Genomic DNA, 21,516 nt, shown 5'->3' on the forward strand with positions numbered 1-21,516 from the left:
AAATCACGAGCTACAGAAAAGTGAAATGGAACTCTCCGCACTTCAGACTGTTCGTTGGGGTCACAACCTAACAGAAAAAGAAAAAAACAAACTCATGGAAGTCCTTAACCCTGTCAGAGAGGTTTTCTGCTTCTTCCTGAGCAGAACAACATTGGTAGAACATCAGATCAAGACCATACAAAACCAGTTCGTCAGGATAAGACCCTATCGACTTCCTGAAACCAAAAGGGCGGTGGTACAGGCAGAAATAGAAGAGATGCTAAAACTGGGGGTTATTGAAAAATCAACAAGTCACTGGTCTTCCCCGATAGTCCTGGTGCCCAAACCAGATGGAACCACCAGGTTTTGTATGGACTATCGAAAACTTAATGAGATTTCCACCTATCAGCCTTACCCCATGCCTCGTATAGACGAGTTATTGGAACGGCTCGGCGCCGCTCAATATCTGACCACGATAGACCTCACTAAATGTTATTGGCAGATCCTCTTAAGGAAAGAGGACACGATTAAAACAGCCTTCTCTACTCCATCAGGATTGTATCAGTTTACGGTCCTACCTTTCGGACTTCACGGGGCTCCCGCCACGTTCCAGGCACTGATGAACCAAGTCCTGACCACGCAAAGCGACTACGTTTCGGCGTACTTGGATGACATCATAGTGTTCAGCAGCAGCTGGAAAGAACATCTGGAACATCTAAAGAAGGTTGTGAAGGAACTGGGAGAAGCCGGTTTAAGGATAAACCCAAAGAAGACGACCATTGGGGCCCAACAGACAAAGTATCTGGGGTATCTAGTAGGCGGAGGAAAAATTCGACCACAACTGGACAAAGTCGAAGCCATTCTGAAGCTACCCATGCCCTGCAACCGTAAACAAATCCATGCTTTTTTGGGCTTTGTAGGGTATTATAGGAGGTTTATACCTCTGTTTTCCTCAATAGCAGCCCCGCTGACAGAAGCACTAAAGAACACCTATAAAAAGGACATACACTTAGATCAAGAAGCCATAGGGGCATTCAACCACTTAAAAAAATCTATCTCAGCCCTACCAGTCCTGTGTTGTCCAAAAGAGTTCTATCTACAAACCGACGCATCAGGTTCCGGCTTGGGAGCAGTGCTTTCCCAAGGCGCTGAAGAGGATCTATACCCCATTGTCTTCATCAGCCGAAAACTCCTACCACATGAGGGATCATACTCTACTGTGGAAAGGGAATGTTTGGCTATAAAATGGGCAATTGAGGCTTTAAGATATTATCTCTTAGGCCGATCATTCACTGTGTTCACCGACCATGCGCCACTAAAGTGGTTGGCCGTACAAAAGGACTCCAATCAGCGAGTGTTAAGGTGGTTCCTCACCCTACAAGAATATCACTTCAGAACGGTACATAAGCCGGCTGCTTTCCAGGTGGTTCCAGACTACCTCTCCAGGAGTTTAGATCGACCCGAACGGCTCGAGACCTCAGGGGGGGTTTGTGAACGGAACATAGGAATACCAGCAGTAGCAAGCCGAAGGGGAGGAACAAAGCAAAGCCCAAAGAAGAGGGTTGAACGAAACAGGCAGGCGCTAACATGGTCACAGGTGACCGAGGGCCACGAGTCATTAGAAGGCGGGATTAGAGAAGACCTGAATGGAAGCATCCCGGCCGTACCCGCTCCCCTCTACCCGTGGAATATAATGGCATGTAAGCGAGGTGACTTCAATCAGGCCGTTAATATTTCCCAGTAGCCGCTAGAATACCTTCGAGCAGTTCCGTTCCCAGGACAGGGGAAAGACACGACAGGTATAAGCGTGGGGATGTCGGGGTACGGAGCTACCCGCCAACACTCACCTTCCATAGCTCGTTTCAGAGGCCCCACAGCTGCGGCAATGCCGACCCACGTGGAGACCGGCGTTCCTCTCAGCTACCCGGGCTTGGCAGGCGAGGCACGAAGGCAACCTTTGTTACGAAAGGAAGGGGGCGGGGCTTATGGGAACCTTTATAGACAATCTAAAGAAAACATCCCTGATTGGTTCACAACTTTCCAGCCCCTAAATAAGGTGGACACAAATAACGGACTGGGCGTGTCTTCTCCATTCCCTTGCAGGTATCCGAGAGAGAAGAAGCAACAGAGGCGCTGTGGGCTTACGAAGACTAGATATACGGGTAGAAAGCCTCACCCTTACTACAGAAGGAAGAAAGAATCCTTGTTTGAACTTTTTTTTGATGAAGCAGAAACCACGGGGGCCATCTTGTTTCCTATCAGGAATCAACTGATTCTGATGGCAGGACCAGGGTATCCCAAAATGGAGGATATGCAGAGTGCCTGTCAAATTCAGCATGGAGCTGCCACCAGCCCATACCCTGCTCTGTGAGCCACAAACAGGTGCCCAAAAACATACACTAGGGGCACAGGGTTGTACCCCCACCCATGGGTGCCATAAGGGTATCCAATGGGTCTGTACACCAAACCAAAAGAGAGAGCTGCACCGCCAGGAGTCCCAGATGAACTCCTGCATGGAAAACACAACAGAACACATGATAAAAAGCAGTAAAGGACCAGGATACGGAGGCCATGTCCCTCCGATGCATTTCCAGCATCACACCAAGCCTCTGTATCATCACCCCTACAGCATACCATAGGGAGATGGTGCAAGCCCCCTGCATCGCCACCCCTATAGCATACCATAGGGAGATGGGCAACCCTTATAGCATACCATAGGGAGATGGTCCAAGCCCCCTGCATGGCCACCCCTACAGCATACCATAGGGAGATGGTCTAAGCCCCCAGCATCGCCACCCCTATAGCATACCATAGGGAGATGGTGCAAGGCCCCTGCATCGCCACCCCTACAGCATACCATAGGGAGATGGTCTAAGCCCCCAGCATCGCCACCCCTAGAGCATACCATAGGGAGATGGGACATCCCTATAGCATACCATAGGGAGATGGTCCAAGCCTCCTGCATCGCCACCCCTATAGCATACCATAGGGAGATGGGACATCCCTATAGCATACCATAGGGAGATGGTCCAAGGCCCCTGCATCACCACCCCTATAGCATACCATCGGGAGATGGGACATCCCTATAGCATACCATAGGGAGATGGTCCAAGCCCCCTGCATCGCCACCCCTATAGCATACCATAGGGAGATTGCCCGTCCCCACAAATCCCACCTCTAGCTGAACTTGAGGTGCAGTGCCAGGGGATTTTCTGGGGTGCTCTTTTCAAAACGAGGTCTGTGGCAATCCTGCAGCTTACCTATCGTGAACTCCAAGGATACCTAATTCCCCACTGGTTATACATAATGCTTTATCGTAATTTTACTAATAGAGCGAGCATTATAAAAAACGTTTTGAGATTAAATGTGTAATAAATAGGATAGTTCAGGGTTGCAAAGTTTTAGGTGGGATTTTGCGAGGGGTGGAGAGGACGCCCAGTTAAGACCAACCATATCGGGGGTTGCTGGTGGTCTTGTGAGGCAGGGGTGTGACTTAGCATTTCTGACTGGACTGCCTCTTCTAGGGTGGGGTCGAGCCTATACTGCATGCCGTTTAGGGGTGTACCAAACTTCGGCTTCGAGTAAGTATTCAGCCGAATTCCGGCTGAAAAAAAGCTATTCGGCTCTTGCTGAATACTTTGACATTGTAATTTGAATACAATGCAACATGAACTCAGAAAGGCAAATATAGATTTCAGTTTGCAAAACTGAATAGAATTAGACCAGACAAATTGTTATCACACAGCTGAAAAATATCTTATATTGTAATCTGCTCTTTAGGGCATGTTTTGTTACAGATTCTTAGACATAAAAGGTGCTCATCTTTTATACTTAGCCTGCAACAATACAGGAAAATCTTTTCTTTTGGTGAATGTTTATATGCAATGTGTTCTTTTTTCAGTTGGAAAAGACAAACTGAAAGAAATGTGCATAGATACTTTCAGTTCCTGTCATGTCACTTCCCATTGCGTACGTCATAGTCCCCCCTATTCTTTTTTTAAGGACTTGAGTCCTGAGTTTAACATTATCTGATATTTTATCAGGAATGATAAGTTGCACGTTTGTTTATTGGCGAGATAGAGTGGCTAGGATAAGTGAAAAGTGATCAGCATTTGTTGGGGTGGGGTGAATAGTTGTGAGATGGAGTTCACGCATTTCAGATTTCCATTTGACTTGTGTCCTGCATGAGCCGACATGAACCATTATATACATTTCTATGTGAGCTGCAAAGAAGTTTCAAAACTCGACCGCATCGACTTTGCAACTGGATAGAGAATGCAATGCATCTGATTCACAAAGGCAGTCATTTTGCATTTGTGAAGCCTCCTATTTTAACTGGCACTGAATATGCACCAATCTTCTGTACATTTGGTCCCTTCACTTTGGTTTAATCTGCTTTATTTCTGTCTTTTATGCTATAAATAAAGATGCTACATTAATTACAATGAAGAGACATAAAAGTATAGAATGCATTTAAATTGGTGCTTTATTTGTTTTTTAGTAAGTGTGTTTTTTGAAGTTTGGAACATGATTTATAAAATAAAGCAACTATTCGGCTTCATATTAGGCTTCGGCCGAATAGTTGACAAACTATTCGGTATTCGGCCGAATACTAAATATGCTATTCGGTACAGCTCTAATGTCGTTCCCCCTTGTGCAAGAGCATGTTAGAAGTGCCAGTGATTATGATTAATTCAAAGTTTTCCATCATCATGGATAAGTTCAGCATTTAAGAGCTGACAGTGTAATTTCTGGTCGGCCTTCCCATGCCCCAGCTGGTTTTGGCTTATTTATGTTATGAGACTAATTCTAGTTTAGGGAGACCGAGTCACATGACGCAGCACCCAGGGTGGCATTTGCTCCTAGAAGGACGTCTTGTTGTAGGTGGCCGTGCCTCTGTGCCCCCAGTAGACTTGCCCACTCACAGGTGTGACCACTTGTGCTCTCTTTGATTTTTAGGCTGACTTTGTGATTCGAAATGGCTACGGAGGCGCTATGGTGTGGGCCCTGGACCTGGATGATTTTAATGGGAAGTTCTGTGATCAAGGGCGGTACCCACTGATTAGACAAATGCACGCCCAGCTGGGACTGGATACAGGTACTCAACTCAGCTGCAGGCGGCGGGCGGATGGGAAGGGGAATGGGGGATGGCAGCCCTCAGAGGCGATTTGACGTCAGCCATCTTTGCTTCTTTTTAAGATTCTGATGGAGGCAGTCCATGCGTCAATGGAGTGGGGCAAATGCGCTACTTTTCTATAGCACGGTGGCCCCATCTCCGGAGTGGGTGCAGCAGTCGATAGCAAAGCCCTGTGCACGTGCATTAAAAGTGGACTGCTAACCCCAGGGGAAATAACACGAGAGCCAGGGGCAGCTTACTGTGTCCAGTGTCCTAAGCCATGGAGTACTAATGTCACGCCTCTCTCTCTTTCAGGAATGTGTGGGCCGCGCCCCATCACAATGCCACCAGCTATAACAGAGCCAGCCCTCCCCATGGGCCCGGACGTCGCAACCTCTGCGGAGCTTAACAGGGCTCCAACAACCACAACGAAGAGCGCGGGTGCTGGGACCAGCAGCAGTACTCATGGTGGTGGTGGTGCCAGCAGCAGTACTAGTGGTGGTACTGTTGTTGGTGGTGGTGTTGTTGGTGGTGCCAGCAGCAGTTCTGTTGGTGGTGGTGGTGTTTTGGGCACAGTCAGCAGCAGTTCTGTTGGTGGTGTTGTTGGTGGTGCCATCAGCAGTTCTGTTGGTGGTGCTGTTGTTGGCACAGCCAGCAGCAGTTCTGTTGGTGGTGGTGGTGTTGTTGGTGGTGCCAGCAGCAGTTCTGTTGGTGGTGGTGTTGGTGGTGCTGTTGTTGGTGGTGCCAGCAGCAGCACTAGTGGAGGTGTTGTTGGTGGTGTTGTTGTTGGGGCAGCCAGCAGCAGTACTAGTAGTGTTGTTGTTGGTGGTGGTGCCATCAGCAGTACTAGTGGTGCTGCTGTTGTTGGTGGTGGAGCTGTTGTTGGTGGTGCCAGCAGCAGTACTCATGGTGGTGCCGGCAGCAGTACTAGTGGTGGTGCTGTTGTTGGTGGTGGTGCTGTTGTTGGTGGTGCCAGCAGCAGTACTAGTGGTGGTTCTGTTGTTGGTGGTGGTGCTGTTGTTGGTGGTGCCAGCAGCAGTACTAGTGGTGGTTCTGTTGTCGGTGGTGCTGTTGTTGTTGGTGCCAGCAGCAGTACTAGCGGTGGTGTTGTTGGTGGTGGTTCTGTTGGAGGTGGTGCCAGCAGCAGTACTAGTGGTGGTGCTGTTGTTGTTGGTGCCAGCAGCAGTACTAGTGGTGGTGTTGTTGGTGGTGGTTCTGTTGGAGGTGGTGCCAGCAGCAGTACTAGTGGTGGTGCTGTTGTTGCTGGTGGTGTTGTTGTTGGTGCCAGCAGCAGTACTAGTGGTGGTGCTGTTGTTGGTGGTATCGTTGTTGGTGCCAGCAGCAGTACTACTGGGGGCAGAGGCGGCGGTCAGTTCTGTGATGGTAAAGTTAATGGACTCTATGCAAATCCAGTGGACATTACCAACTTCTACCTCTGCGGCAGAAACACCACCTTTGTGGTGCGGTGCCCAGAGGGCCAGATTTTTAAACCCAGCTGTCGCTGCTGCACCTACATATAGGTTCTGTGGCTCATAAAACAGATGGCACACTGAAAAGCAAATATCCCCCACACTCCTCACACAATGAGGGGAAAGCTGCCATTACTCCAGGTGGGCTGCTGCTGGATGACCCGTTTCATGAGTTGCTGGCTGCGCTTCTCACCTATGATGCAGCTCAGCTCTTCTGTGCTGCAGCCAACTCTGCCAACTCTATTCTGTGCTGCAGTCCACCTCTCCTCTGTGTCGCAGTTCACCTCTCTCTGCTGTGGTCCATTTCCCCCTGTACTGCAGTCCATTTCCTCTCTGTACTGCAGTTCATTTCTGCTTTGCTGCATTCAATATCCCCTTTGCAATGCAGCAATCTTTCAACTGTGCTGCAGTCCACATTTCCTCTGTGCTGTAGTCCATCTCTCCTCTGTGCTGCAGTCCACATTTCCTCTGTGCTGCAGTCCATCTCTCATCAGTGCTGCAGTCTGCATTTCCTCTGTGCTGCAGTCCAGCTCTCCTCTGTGCTGCGGCCACCTATCTATGCTGCAGTCCGCATTTCCTCTGTGCTGTTGTCCAGCTCTCCTCTGTGCTGCAGTCCACTTCTCTATGCTGCAGTCCACCTCTCCTCTGTGCTGTAGTCTGCCTCTCCTGTGTTTTGCAGTCCACCTCTCTATGCTGCAGTCCATCTCTCCTCTGTGTTGCAGTCCATATCTCCTCTGTGCTGCAGTCCCCCTCTCTATGCTGCAGTCCATCTCAGCTCTGTGCTGCAGTCCATCTCTCCTCTGTGCTCCAGGCCACCTCTCTATGCTGCAGCCCATCTCTCTTCTCTGCTGCAGTCCATCTCTCCTCTGTGCTGCAGTCCATCACTCCTCTGTGCTGCAGTCCATCTCTACTCTGTGCTGCAGTCCATCTCTCCTCTGTGCTGCAGTCCATCTCAGCTCCGTGCTGCAGGCCTCCTCTCCTCTGTGCTGCAGTATGTCTCTCCCATGTGGTGCAGTCCACCTCTCTATGCTGTAGTCCATCTCTCCTCTGTGCTGCAGTCTATATCTCCTCTGTGCTGCAGTCCCCCTCTCTATGCTGCAGTCCATCTCAGCTCTGTGCTGCAGTCCATCTCTCCTCTGTGCTGCGGCCACCTATCTATGCTGCAGTCCGCATATCCTCTGTGCTGTTGTCCAGCTCGCCTCTGTGCTGCAGTCCACTTCTCTATGCTGCAGTCCACCTCTCCTCTGTGCTGTAGTCCACCTCTCCTCTGTGCTGCAGTCCATCCCTCCACTGTGCTGCAGTTCACCTCTCTATGCTGGAGTCCATCTCAGCTCTGTGCTGCAGTCCATCTCTCCTCTGTGCTGCGGCCACCTATCTATGCTGCAGTCCGCATATCCTCTGTGCTGTTGTCCAGCTCGCCTCTGTGCTGCAGTCCACTTCTCTATGCTGCAGTCCACCTCTCCTCTGTGCTGTAGTCCACCTCTCCTCTGTGCTGCAGTCCTCCTCTCCTCTGTGCTGCAGTATGTCTCTCCTCTGTGCTGCAGTCCCCCTCTCTATGCTGCAGTCCATCTCAGCTCTGTGCTGCAGTCCACCTCTCCTCTGTGCTCCAGGCCACCTCTCTATGCTGCAGCCCATCTCTCCTCTCTGCTGCAGTCCATCTCTCCTCTGTGCTGCAGTCCATCACTCCTCTGTGCTGCAGTCCATCTCTACTCTGTGCTGCAGTCCATCTCTCCTCTGTGCTGCAGTCCATCTCAGCTCTGTGCTGCAGGCCTCCTCTCCTCTGTGCTGCAGTATGTCTCTCCTATGTGGTGCAGTCCACCTCTCTATGCTGTAGTCCATCTCTCCTCTGTGCTGCAGTCTATATCTCCTCTGTGCTGCAGGCCACCTCTCTATGCTGCAGTCCATCTCAGCTCTGTGCTGCAGTCCATCTCTCCTCTGTGCTCCAGGCCACCTCTCTATGCTGCAGCCCATCTCTCTTCTGTGCTGCAGTCCATCTCTCCTCTGTGCTGCAGTCCATCACTCCACGGTGCTGCAGTTCATCTCTCCTCTGTGCTGCAGTCCATCTCTCCTCTGTGCTGCAGCCACCTTTCTATGCTGCAATCCATCTCCTCTGTGCTGCAGGCCACATCTCTATGCTGCAACCCAGATCTCCTTTGTGCTGCAGTCCATCTCTCCTCTGTGCTGCAGTTCATTTCCTCTGTGCTGCAATACATTTCCCCTCTATGCTGTAGTCCATTTCCCTTTTGTGCTGCGGTCAATTCTCTCTGTGCTGCAACCTATTTCATTGAGGTGCTGCTGCGCATTTACCCTCTGTGCTGCAATTTGTTTCCTCTGTGCTCCAGCCTGACTCCTCTGTGTTATGCTGCACCTTCTCTGCCCCGAGGGCCTCTCTGATGAGCTGCAGCCTTCCTCCTCTGTGCATGGGCGTAATTTTAGAGGGGGGCAGGGGTATTTATCCCCCCCAACTTTCATGGCACACCATTTTGTCCCCATTCATTTGGCTGGGGCACCTTTTCTTTAGATGTCATGTCCCCCCCCAACATTATCAGCAAAGTTACTCCATTGCCTCTGTGGCCCAATCTCTCCGTTTCAAGGTGCTACATTGCTTCCTGCGGATTACATGGCTTCTGGTTTAAAACAGCACCCTGCGAAGGAGGAACCCCGATTCCAACCACCCTTCATTTATAAGAATTGACAATAAAGGAATATGAATAATAATCCAGGGGGTTGTTTGTTATTCATTTCCGCTTCCGTCCATTGCTATCAACTTGAACCACACAATAAACAGCACGTGTTTACTTCGTGTTGCTCTTTATTTCATGGTTTACGGCGCCTCCCACACACTTTGCGGCCTTTGCTTGACGAGGCCTCCTGGGTCAGCTGGACTGGTGGCCTCGTGGTCAGTCGGTCAGAGCCCCGGTCGTCCTAGCCTCAAATCATGTGGGAAGAGGTGGTCACAGAGGCACTTGGGACATGGCTGAACCTGATTCGACAGAAAATTCCAGATGCTGCAGAAAGAGGGGGGAGGGGCATTGAAATACTACTAATGCAATATAACGTTATTAAAGTCATTCGTTTGCTAGAAAAGTTGTGATTATAAAGTCTGGCCCAGCACCCTCAGACATGTCGCTAATGTTTGCGTTAGGGGGTCCTTGGGGGGTAATTCATTGCTCAGGAGCCAAATGGGTGATATTTGGAGCACTGTGCGCCTTGCATCCGCCTTCCTCCAATGAGGCAACCAACCCCCCTTCAGAATACTTCTGGATCTGTCATGGGTTGATACCACAAATACCTCAACAGTTCGGCGACAACCTTAGGTCACAAAATCATGAACCAACTCAAGCCAATGGCTTCACCTACAGACACCAGCCTCGCAAAAAGTCTTCAAGGTCTACCAGCCAATCAGCTCAACGCATACCACCATTGCCATCAACGCTTCCCTCAAATACAGAGAAATTCCTGAATAAGCTAAAACACCCCAGTTCTAAAAGAAAACCCAATATTGTCCCTCTGATCCTGCCTACAGACCAATCTCTGGCCTCGCTTGTTTGATGCCGATGCTTAGAGCAAGCGTAACAGCTACATTATCCTTCGACCTCGAACCAAACTCCTTCTTCGGTGACCCCCCAAACAGGGATTTGACACGGAAGAAGGATAGAACTATTTCTTATGATCATTAGGGAGGATCGTCTGACCTTCAGAGATCAAGGTCAAGGTGGTGCCCTGATCCCCCTAGAACTTGCAGCTTTATTGAACAGTCTTGTGAGACAGTGGCCAAAATACAGAGATGACCAAGGACATAGAAGCAAAACAAACGTTTATTTTTGGAACTGGTTGGCCGGGTCGAGATGTCAGTGGTCTTCAACTTTTTGCAAAGTTTTAGGAATGCTGACTATCTAGTCGAGCATTCCTTGTCTTTTCTTGGTGTCTCTTTCTAAAGAAGCGTTAGGAGGGTGGGCATCCCGTATCCTGCAGAAATTGTTCGCCTTCAATGTCTCTTTTCAAGCTGTTTTAGGAATTCTGTCCTCCGCAACCAGTGTGTCCTATACTATGCCAAATGTCTTTTCCTCAAAATGCTTTAGGAATTCTGACCTCAATAGCCAGCATGGATTGGAATCCTTCACTCCATCCTGTCCATCTGGTCCCTTCACTCCATCTTCTCCATCTGGTCCCTTCACTCCATCTTCTCCATCTGGTCCCTTCACTCCATCTTCTCCATCTAGTCCCTTCACTCCATCTTCTCCATCTGGTCCCTTCACTCCATCTTCTCCATCTAGTCCCTTCACTCCATCTTCTGCATCTGGTCCCTTCACTCCATCTTCTCCTTCTGGTGCCTTCACTCCATCTTCTCCTTCTAGTCCCTTCACTCCATCTTCTCCTTCTGGTCCCTTCACAACATCTTCTCCTTCTGGTCCCTTCACTCCATCTTCTCCTTCTGGTGCCTTCACTCCATCTTCTCCATCTGGTCCCTTCACTCCATCTTCTCCTTCTGGTCCCTTCACTCCATCTTCTCCATCTGGTCCCTTCACTCCATCTTCTGCATCTGGTCCCTTCACTCCATCTTCTCCATCTTGTCCCTTCACTCCATCTTCTCCATCTGGTCCCTTCACTCCATCTTATCCTTCTGGTCCCTTCACTCCATCTTCTGCATCTGGTCCCTTCACTCCATCTTCTCCATCTGGTCCCTTCACTCCATCTTCTGCATCTGGTCCCTTCACTCCATCTTCTCCATCTGGTCCCTTCACTCCATCTTCTCCTTCTGGTCCCTTCACTCCACCTTCTCCATCTGGTCTATGGATTTCCCGTCGTGACCCGTCTGGGTCATCACCTGCTCAGAATCTCTCTCTCTCCAATCTCCCTGATAGGGTTCCACATCAAGACTCAAGCTGGCAGCACCAGTGGCTCAAGTCTCTGCTTCGGTTCCTGCTCTCGCCTGCAGTCAGCATTAATTTGGTATGCTCTCTTCTGGGGTGGCAACTTCCTGGCTCCATGGCCCACATCTTTTGGGCTTCGTGGCAGAACAGCATCTCTGTTTCTCCGCTCTTGTTCGCCAATGGTGCACCGTTCACATCACACTGAGCACCTGTTCCACCATATTCAAAGTCTTCTCACTCTGTGGGTTCTGGGTCTTTGCAGCCATTAGGACTGTCAATGGTCAGGTCACATGACTACATTCATGGAATTAGAGAAAGAAAGGGTTTGCTCTCAAACTGCGCACACACATAGAATAATAAGCAATTGCAAATTAAATGAGTGGTTTTAATCAGAATTGGTGCAGCCTGACACGTGTTTCGAGCTTCCCGCTCTTCTACTGAGGCTGCTTGTGCAAAATTATAAAACATTGATGTACAACGAAACACGTGTCAGGCTGCACCAATTCTTTCTTTCTCTAATTCCAATTTCCAGTGGGAATTTGGCAGGCTCCTACTCAAGCTCTCAGCCGCAGCCCTATCACAGCCACATAAGTTACCGTTCTATGCGCTGTATCCTGCTGGCCTTTTCTGCCACTTTTTCTACATTCATGGAAGACAGACTCCAGGCATTGCATTCACCAGCCTTAGCAGGGATCAAACGGATGTCAGCACGACTCCTTCTCTCCTCCTAGAACTTGCGCTACGGCTCCTGCCCGGGACCCCCTCCTCAATGCATACCCCTCAACTCAAACGGTCTTGCCAGTGGTCACCCACCTAATCAGTTCACTCACACACTAAGATCTTTATATGATCAAACACTTCAATGGGCCCTCACTCCCCAAAACAAAACTGTCTGTTTTCATTGAACCCTCGAGATGCAAAATGTTGAGAGCGACGCCAATGCACTGCATGATGTACCGGCAGAGGGGAGCCAGGTAGAGTGAAATTCCCTGAAAAAGAGGTAGGGGGCGGGAAACAGCAGGTATCATCAGAGAGGGGAGAAAGAGAGGGAGCCAGAGATAGAAGGGAAGGGAGGAGGGGATGGGCGTACTGAGACAAAGCATATGCCTTGGAGGCCAAAGGAAATATTGCGAATCGCAATTCGTGATTTGCACAACATACTGTTGGAGTTGTACCTGGAAGGGCATTTGTGGGGTACCTATGGGGGACATTATGCCTTTATAGCACATAAGGGGACCGAGACATGTTAAAAGTAGCAGCTGTCCTGTTCACTAAGTCTGGGCGGTAGTAAGCAGGAGCCCAGAGCATCCGTCATATCCACCTATAAGAAAATGTAAGATTCCAGAAGCAAGAGAAACACCAAAATTATGCCCGCCCTACACACAAGCCTACCGTAAAGTCACTCATCTGGTTATATGGGGAGACCCTTCAAAACACCTATAGAAAGGCAACAGGAAACAGGAGTCTAAGTACATAATGCAGTGCCCGGGCGGATTTAGCAGTAAATCTCAAAATTCAATGTATCTGATGTCTCAAAGGTCAATTTACCTGATGTCTTAAAAGTCAATTTACCTGATGTTTCAGATGTGAATTTACCTGATGTCTTAAAAGTCAATTTACCTGATGTCTTAAAATTCAATTTACCTGATGTTTCAGATGCCAGTTTACCTGATGTGTTAACAGTCAATTTACCTGATGTTTCAAAAGTCAATTTGCCTGATGTCTTAAAAGTCAATTTACCTGATGTCCTAAAACTCAATTTACCTGATGTCTTAAAAGTGAATTTCCCTGAATTCCTAAAATTCAATTTATCTGATGTCTTAACATTAAATTTACCTGATGTCTTAAAATTCAATTTACCTGATGTTTCAAAAGTCAATTTACCTGATGTCTTAAAGGTCAATTTACCTGATGTTTTAAAAGTCAATTCACCTGATGTCTTAAAAGTCAATTTACCTGATGTCTTGAAAATTACATTTCCCTGATGTCTTAAGATGTATTGTCCAGGGCCCTTACCGCCTTCTACAAATATTGCATACGCTATAGAAGTGAAGGGAGGACAGAAACATTAGTTCAGGGAAAAAAACAGGCTCTCCCTTGTTTTTGGTCCATCAGACCACACTAGGACAATCCAGAAGAGGGAAGAGGGTCAAAACCAGTCAATAGTAGTAATCCTTTATCTGCTGTAGGCACATTTGAGCAAAGTTAAGCGCAAGTAATTATAAATGAGGGGGTTAATGGCAACATCGGATACTCCCCGGCATGATTAAGACAGGCGTGGGCCAGAAATCCAGACGGTCGTGCCAAAGATTATCTGATATAAGATGAAGAGAGTAGCCAAAGGTGAAAAAAGCGGGGCGAGTTACTAATGGCAGGAGGATGATGGAAACGCAGGTTCAAAACATGGCAAGACATTGTGTTTATACAAGAGAGACTTTTTATTGAAATCTGGTTTTCAACAAAAAAACTGAATTGTGCATATATTAGTAAATCTAATAATGGAAACATGTTGATTTACTCCTCAAGAGGCACTAGAGATTGTGTTTATTCCAGAGAGCCTGCAATTCTACCCACATTTGGTTTTCATGAAAGGTCGTTTGAAATCATGTTCATATAAAAAATCGAATAATGGAAAAAATTAAAATGTACTTCTTAAAGAAGAACATACTCTACATCTCATTAAAAATTGAAATAATTGTGACTCAATTTTCTTTATAATAGACCACCCACCAGCTTACGCAAATATTAATCATCTGTGCGCAGAAGCATTGGCCCAATCCCCTTTCTTCTCAAGACATTGTGGGGTATTTAATGAATGGAAGGGACCCCCAGCAGCCTGGTCACGGAGAGCATGTGCAGCCGCTACACACCGATGCACCAGCGCTCGCAGGCCAAACCTCCCGCCACTTTCAGAAGTCCACCTCCTCACCAGCAATGGAGCACACCTGGAGAGATGGTAATGGCCAATGAGTGTAGCTCCACAAGTGCTGCCCATCAGTAAGACCTAGTCCTTCATGATTTCACGTAGAATACGCAGTTCCGTGCCCTGTTAACCCCACTGGGCGCTGTGGAACTGACTGGTGAACTGCCAACTCTGTTCATGCGTTGTGTTGAGTTGGCAGAACTGTCACTTCTTGCATGTGGGGGGCGAGCCGCAGGTGCCCGGGCATTGGTCCAGCAGTTATCCGAGGTGCCTCTCAGACGGCTCACCACGCCCCTACCTACCCGTGGTATAGCACCATTAGGGCGGCATGGGGTGTGAGTCACTGCAGTCGGGGAAGGTAGACCGAGAGGGAACATTCCTTTAATTACACAGATCAGGAGTTGGCATTTTGAAATAAATCACTTGACCCTTCTGCTAAATGTGAAACTATATATTGTTCAGTGTATGAATTTACATTAATCGGTGCTTTTTCATTCTATAAACAAAGCAGGTCCTTCCTGATTCTCTGTTTTGAGGAAAACGTTGGGACTTTAGTGGTCCTGGCTATCGGTTTACATGTTATCCACTCCATACAGCAATGTGTTATGTGTGATCGAATCACATATCTCCTCCCACATTAGGTCAAAAACAAGTTGACCAAAATAATTAGGTAGAATCGGCAGTAGGTCAAGTTTTTTAGGTCAAACAACTCATATCCACACTAGATGGTTCCATGTCCAAAGGTTGCACGGCCGCGCACTCTAAGTCTGTGTTCCACTCCCACTGAGAGCAAAGACTTATTGGCAGGGTTTTGCAGCCCTCAGACACTTCCAATGAATAAGACGTTTCATGATCGTCACTTCAACTGGAAAAGGCCTTGAGAGGGGGGCCTTTTCAAGAGAAGCAACATATGACATAGCATGCGCAGAACAGACTGTAAAACCGCCTCATTATGCACACAGATAAAGATTATCCTGATCCTTTCAGAGGTCTACAGACATGAAATAGAAAAAGCGCATGCGGCCAGTACGAGAAGGATGAGGCGTCAGCAGAACACACAAGTCAGAAAAAGGCTCAACACCTTGATTTGCAGACAGCAGCTCGGGTGCGTTGAACCTCAACATGGAATAGTGTTTCTACCTAAAACTCAAAAAGGTGTCGGGATGGGTACACTCAAAATGGTGCCAGGCATCTCCAGTACATCCCAAATGACCTGGTCTAGTAGACAGTTTGAAGGCTATAGCCCCCACCAACTCCCTGGGGATATAGCTCCGAGAACGCCTGCCAGCAGGCCTTGCCTCCCCCTTGCTTAGGGTACTAAGCGCACATATTCTCACCCTCTAGCCAGGAATTGCCCTTCTAGGTCAAGGGGTAGCATAATCCAATCAGCAAGTTCCTCTTGCTATGCTTAGGGTTTTTGTCATGTGTGAAACTCTCACCCATTGGTCGTCCACCGGGGAAAAGTTCTCCGCCCTTAGCGGGCTCTTGATTCTCGTTCCCAGTGTCTGGCTCCTGCCGGGGTCTGAGGTATAGACTTCAGCAGATTTGTGACACTGTGCTTTCCTCTGGTCCCAGTCTCCACTAGTATCTGAGATATAGCCCCCCGCATGCTTGCAGCTCCTTCTCCCCTTCTGGAACCCTCTGACCTCCCTCTTCTGCCTAAAGGTCAGTAACCTGGTCTGCGACACTTCCTGAAACTATGCGTGGAGTTCAGTGGTAGAGGCGGACTGTGCTGCCAGAGAGGGGAGAACAGGTCCTAAGGAGACACCAACATCCTCAAGGATATCGGTCAGGGTTTGGCCGGTGAATAGTTTTAGTGGAGGATTATTCATATTTACTACAAATTAGCACGAGGGATTGAGTGTAGCAAAGAAGTCCTATGTAATGCCTGAGGGTTTGAGAATGGGTTTAAATGGTGCATTTAACAGCACAATTTTTGATTCAAAATGGTGAAAAGCTACACAATATAAAAATGTTCTGTAGGGTAACATTTAAAAATCCAGGTTGACAACAGTAAGCACTGACATTTTGCATCATTTTCAAGATGTATGTGCCCATACCATGCCATTGTTACCTTTCTAAAACACTTTCATAATGCCTAGTCCTTAATGTATGCCATTATTACCGCTGTAAAACACTTTTGTGATGTGACTCCCACAATATGCCCAAGCATTGCCAACCCAACACACTTGCACGAACTTGCCTACACAATATATGCTAGCATTACCACTATACGTCACTTTCATGAATCTGTACTCACAATATATTCCAACAATGCCACAATCAATTACACCAAAGAGAAAACATTTTAGCTGGTGCAGAAAGGGGAAGGCACATGATTTCTATGCTGTTCATTAGGAAAGATGTAAGGGAGAGTAAAAGAGCTGGGAGGTGTAAGGAGTTTAATTTGACTCGGGTGCCAGAGTTCTTTCTCCGGCCTGGGAGTAGGAGGTCGGGGAAATAAAACGAAGATGTATTAAGGTTTTCTTTGCAGTGTTAGCATTTTATTTTCCAAATTTGTCTTTTAAAGTTCTCAAAACATTTGGATCAGATGTGCAATAATGGATTAGTCTTGTGGAGAATTATGAACATGCACTCTCATTAGGGACAGAACATGTATCTTTGGACCCAGACTATCTAGCGCACAAATGAAACGTACACTATGTAAGATGGATGTACAAACAATGTTGCACATTAATAAAAAATGGATGTCCCTTTGCGATTTCAACTACTCAGCACTGGTTCTATACTCTAGATAGTTGTAATAATACACGTTTAGATTGTGCTTCAAGTCGCATTCATCTCCCCTACAAGCATTGCAACAATAGACATCATTACCACCGAAATCAAGAATGAAAGGCCTAGTGAACCTTGCTGGGCTTCGAACTGGCAAAGCACAGGTAGGCCACACGAGTCCCAGTATTGACACTGTAAGCCACTTTCATGATGCTCTCCCCACAATATATGCAAGCATTTCCACTATATATCTGTTTGATGTTGCAGTGTTCATAATATATGCCAGCGGTGACACTGTACATTTCTTTCATTATGCTGCATGCACATGTTATGCCTGCATTTCCACTTTAAATCAATGTGATGATGTTTGTGCCCACAATACATGCCAACATCAATGTTATATACCATTTTCATGATGCCGCATACACTATTCATACTAGCATTCTCCATATGTGCTCTACACATTGTTGGCGGATGACCAGTCCCCAGGGACCCTCTTGTTCCCACCGGATGGTAAATGAATGTGACTACATCAGAGTATTCTGGTGGAGCAGGGCACCTTTTCCAAAGCTGGACACTTATCAGCCTCCCACCCATTAGGATCCCGAATTTAAGATGACATGATCTCATGCTCTCTGTCCCTTGTATCTGCCTGGTCAAATGAGGCAGATTTTTAGTTTGACCCCTGGCATGAGCAAAGGACTAGGAAATCTATCGTAAATGCACCCAGCTAGCCGACCATGAATACAGCTTTATTTCAATTATTTTCTTCCCTTTTTTGAATCCTGGATTTATGTCAGCATTTTATATAATGTTCGATTGTTTAGTAATCCACACGACTCAGTTATAATTCTGCAGTCCATTCAGGTCTTCAAAACTAGTCTCACAATCACATTCACACATTTACGTTTTGAGAACGTAAACAAATTTCAAATACCACTAAGAACAGTGAATTGGAAAAGACAGCAAAAAGCACCAAACGACATACAGTATTTATACACAATGCATTCCCCATGTATTTATTGATATGTGCCTAATGTACAATGATGAATCGTGGCGTTCAGTCACTACTCCCAAAGCGGGAGCCCCTTCCTGTGAGGCTAGGGAGGTGAGCCCACAATGCAACATTCCCCCTAGGAATGGCAGTAAGCAGGACATCACAGGGAGAGACTCCCCGGTTCGGATTAAAGACTCCCCTTCCGACGTGGAACTCCATTTTCATGATCCTCAAACACCCACTCCAACCCTATCAGTTGACAACCAGACTCCTGTTACCTATGCTATTGTAATGTAATGACAGACAAAAAACAACCTGCCTGGTACTGTGGAGAGTAAGAACAAAGGAGTGATAAGGAATGCTGGTCTATCAAGCACTGAGACCAAGAAACTTAAAGGAGCTATGCAGAGTTTAACTCCAACAAAAAGGAGGGACTATCCTGAGAAGCTGGGGAAGCCCCAGCATTGCATAATAAAAGTTGGAGGAACAAGAGAATGTCAGAACGAGCCTGGGAATTGAAAACCAGCTGGAGAAGTGAAACTGGTGACTTGGGGAGAACGCTTCTACACCTGGTGGCAGTACAGAAAGCATTAAACCAACTAGAGGAAGTCGGTCCCACGGTTTTTACTCCCAGAAGGAACCTCAATGAAGGGAAGACAATTGCGTGGTGGTGTGAGAGGGCCGAGAAACTATAACCTCTACTGGCTGATACCACAAACAGAAACATAGGTATCTCCAACAAAGTCCAGAGTGCGGATCGAATAGCCGTCCTGACCTAAGACCGATAAGAGTCAGATGCTGACTCGGTGGTGCAACCCCACTACACACAAGGTAACAGGGAGAGTGGGAGAACCGGGGCACAAGGCATGTGTGATGCATATGTACAAGTACAGAGAAGATATGAACATAACAATTGTCAAGAGCCTACTGGTCCCAGTGAGTGGCAACATTATAAGAAGAGTGAGAATCATTGAGGGACTCCCCATACTCATTCCAGTGAGTGGAAAAATATTAAGAAGAGTGAGAATCATTCAGGGACTCCCCATACTCGTCCCAGTGAATGGCTAGATCATAAGAAGAACGCGAGTCAAATATGGACTCCAGCTACTTGTTTCAGTGAGGAGCTAAATAACCAAAGAAAGAGAGTTATTAGGGGCATATACTTGTTCATCCTAAAGAAGAAACTAGGGTTGTGAGGCATAACCCATATTCATAGACTCAGTCAAAAATCCAAGAATGCCCTGAGAGGCATTTGAAGAGTCAATGGAACCAACATAAAATTGCCTGCAAAAGCCCCTTGAAGGACCTGTAGGACTTATTGCGAGAGATAGCAAAAGGCTATCTGAAATTCTCATTTTGAGGAGAACCTTTCTGAAAAGAAACCCAGGAGAAGGGATCCATTTTCCTGGTCTTTTGTTGTGCGGTAATAGTGGTAGGGTCAGCCTAGGTTAGTTTTGGATGGAGGACAGACTTTTGATTGTGGACTTCACCATTGATGAGGCGCACCCTAGTTTAGTTGCGTCAGGTAGGGAAACGCTTCAGATAGGGAAAGTTAGGCATTTTTCTTTATTATTTTCCAATAAACATTTTGAAAATGGCACCTATTAGTCTGTCACCTCTTTCTGACCTACCACATGTGGTGTCAGGGGTGGGATGCAATACAGCTGATAAAAGTTGGGGGACCCTAAAATACACCAAGCTAACACCTAAAGATTCTCCACCCATGGTAGCAATGGCCGAATCAATAGGTTTCAACCCAGATAGTGGTGCCACTATCACTGTAGAAGCAGGTGAGTGACAACAAATCCCTACTGGGTTAGTTCTGTCTCCACCAAAGGGAACATGCAACAGCTTTGCCTCTAAATCAGGGCTCTCATGGAATATGGGGTAGACGTTATGGCCGCAGTGATTGACCCCGGCTATAGAGGTGATGTAAAGATTTTGTTACATTATCACGGAAGGCATGCATAAAAGGTCCAAGAAAGGGAGAAAATGGCACAGGAAAATCTAGAAAAAGCTATATTGCCTGTTTCCCAGGAGGTTTCTGAACAAGATGCAATAGAATGAGGTCACCATGGTTTTGGAGAGGCAGGCAAACCCCAGAAAGACAAACCCATCCCTCAGGGAGAAGGTCATTCAGCTTGTTCCAGACCTAGATTTCGCCCAGCATAATGATCCCATTTTAGTGGAGGCTTTTGCTAAAGTGATCCCAGAAGCTGAATGTCAGGCTCAGGCTGGCCCCTTTTTCTTCTTCTTTTTTTTTTTTTAAAGATCTCCTATACAGAGGGGACATAACACCAGAGGTCACCTCAAGAACACAGTTGGTGATTCCTTGAAGTCGCCAGAGGGTATTGTTAGAGCTTGCCCATTTGCCTTTGACGGCTGGACACCATAGAGTTAATAAAAGCCAGGGCCTGATTACTCCAAGGTTTTAACTTCTAGGAATCTACACCGATATTAAGAACTTTGTAGTAACCTTTGAGTTATGCCAGAAAACCAGAAGTCAGCCAGTCCCACCAGCACCCTTACAACCACTCTCCACTATAGAAGTCCCCTTCTCTCACTTTGGGATGGACAGTGCCAGACCTCTTGAACCATATAGGCTAGCAAATAGGTTTATATTGGTTATAGTAGATTATGCCACAAGATACCCACCACCTTTTGCCCTCCGAAACAATATGAGTCAGCAGGTATTAAAACACCTTATTCCCTTTCTATCTCGAGTAGGGTTCCCCAAGGAAATCTTAACCAATCAGGGGACAACCTTCATGTCTAAAATCATGTCGGTAGTGAAGGAAATATTGCAGATTAAGACCCTAAGAACCTCTGTTTACCACCTGCAGATGGATGGACTTGTTGAACGTTTCAATCAGACTCGAGGAAACTGGTAGAAGCGAGTGGCAAAGATTGGGATACAATGATCCCTTGGGCACACTTTGCAGTACGAAAATCACCCCAGGCTTCTGTAGGATACTCCTCATTCAAGCTCCTTTATGGAACCTTGGGATGCACTAGACACGATGAAGGAAACCTGGGAGGAAAGGGAAGAGGCAGTTTTACCACTTTCCCAGTCAGCCCAACATCTTAGGCAACACATGACCATAGCTTGTGAAATTTTTAACAAACATTTATAACAGCCTTTGAATCTCAAAAGACCAGGTATGACAAAAAGACATTGCATATTCTTTCTTGGTGGGCCAAAAAGTAATAGTTCTGTTACCCACCTCGGAACCGAATATCTTGTCAAAATGGTATGGACTGTATGAGATCATTGAAAAAAAGGCCCCTATAACTATGTGGTTTCCCAATTCTGTGGGAGGCATAAAACTCAACTGTACCATATCAATTTACTGAAAGAGTGGAGAGTGGATCCCACTGAAAGCTCTTCGATAACGATGGTCACATTACTGACTGATGTGGGC

The 21,516-nt window shown here is 47.1% G+C and overlaps 1 protein-coding gene across 2 annotated transcripts in view; it reads left to right on the top strand.

Annotated features, from left to right (window-relative positions):
* The window catches only part of LOC138520759 (acidic mammalian chitinase-like), a 337,432-nt gene extending 327,173 nt beyond the window's left edge, over positions 1-10,259 (top strand). For both annotated transcript variants that reach the window (XM_069633048.1, XM_069633047.1), the window contains exons 11-12: positions 4,939-5,077; positions 5,411-10,259. In XM_069633048.1, the coding sequence (XP_069489149.1) occupies positions 4,939-5,077; positions 5,411-6,615 (1,344 nt within the window). In that variant the 3' untranslated portion in view covers positions 6,616-10,259. The remainder of the gene's footprint in view (positions 1-4,938; positions 5,078-5,410) is intronic.
* The last annotated feature ends 11,257 nt before the right edge of the window (positions 10,260-21,516 follow it).

Source organism: Ambystoma mexicanum, chromosome 13 (assembly GCF_040938575.1).
Source record: "Ambystoma mexicanum isolate Mex_15411 chromosome 13, UKY_AmexF1_1, whole genome shotgun sequence".
NCBI lineage: Eukaryota > Metazoa > Chordata > Amphibia > Caudata > Ambystomatidae > Ambystoma > Ambystoma mexicanum.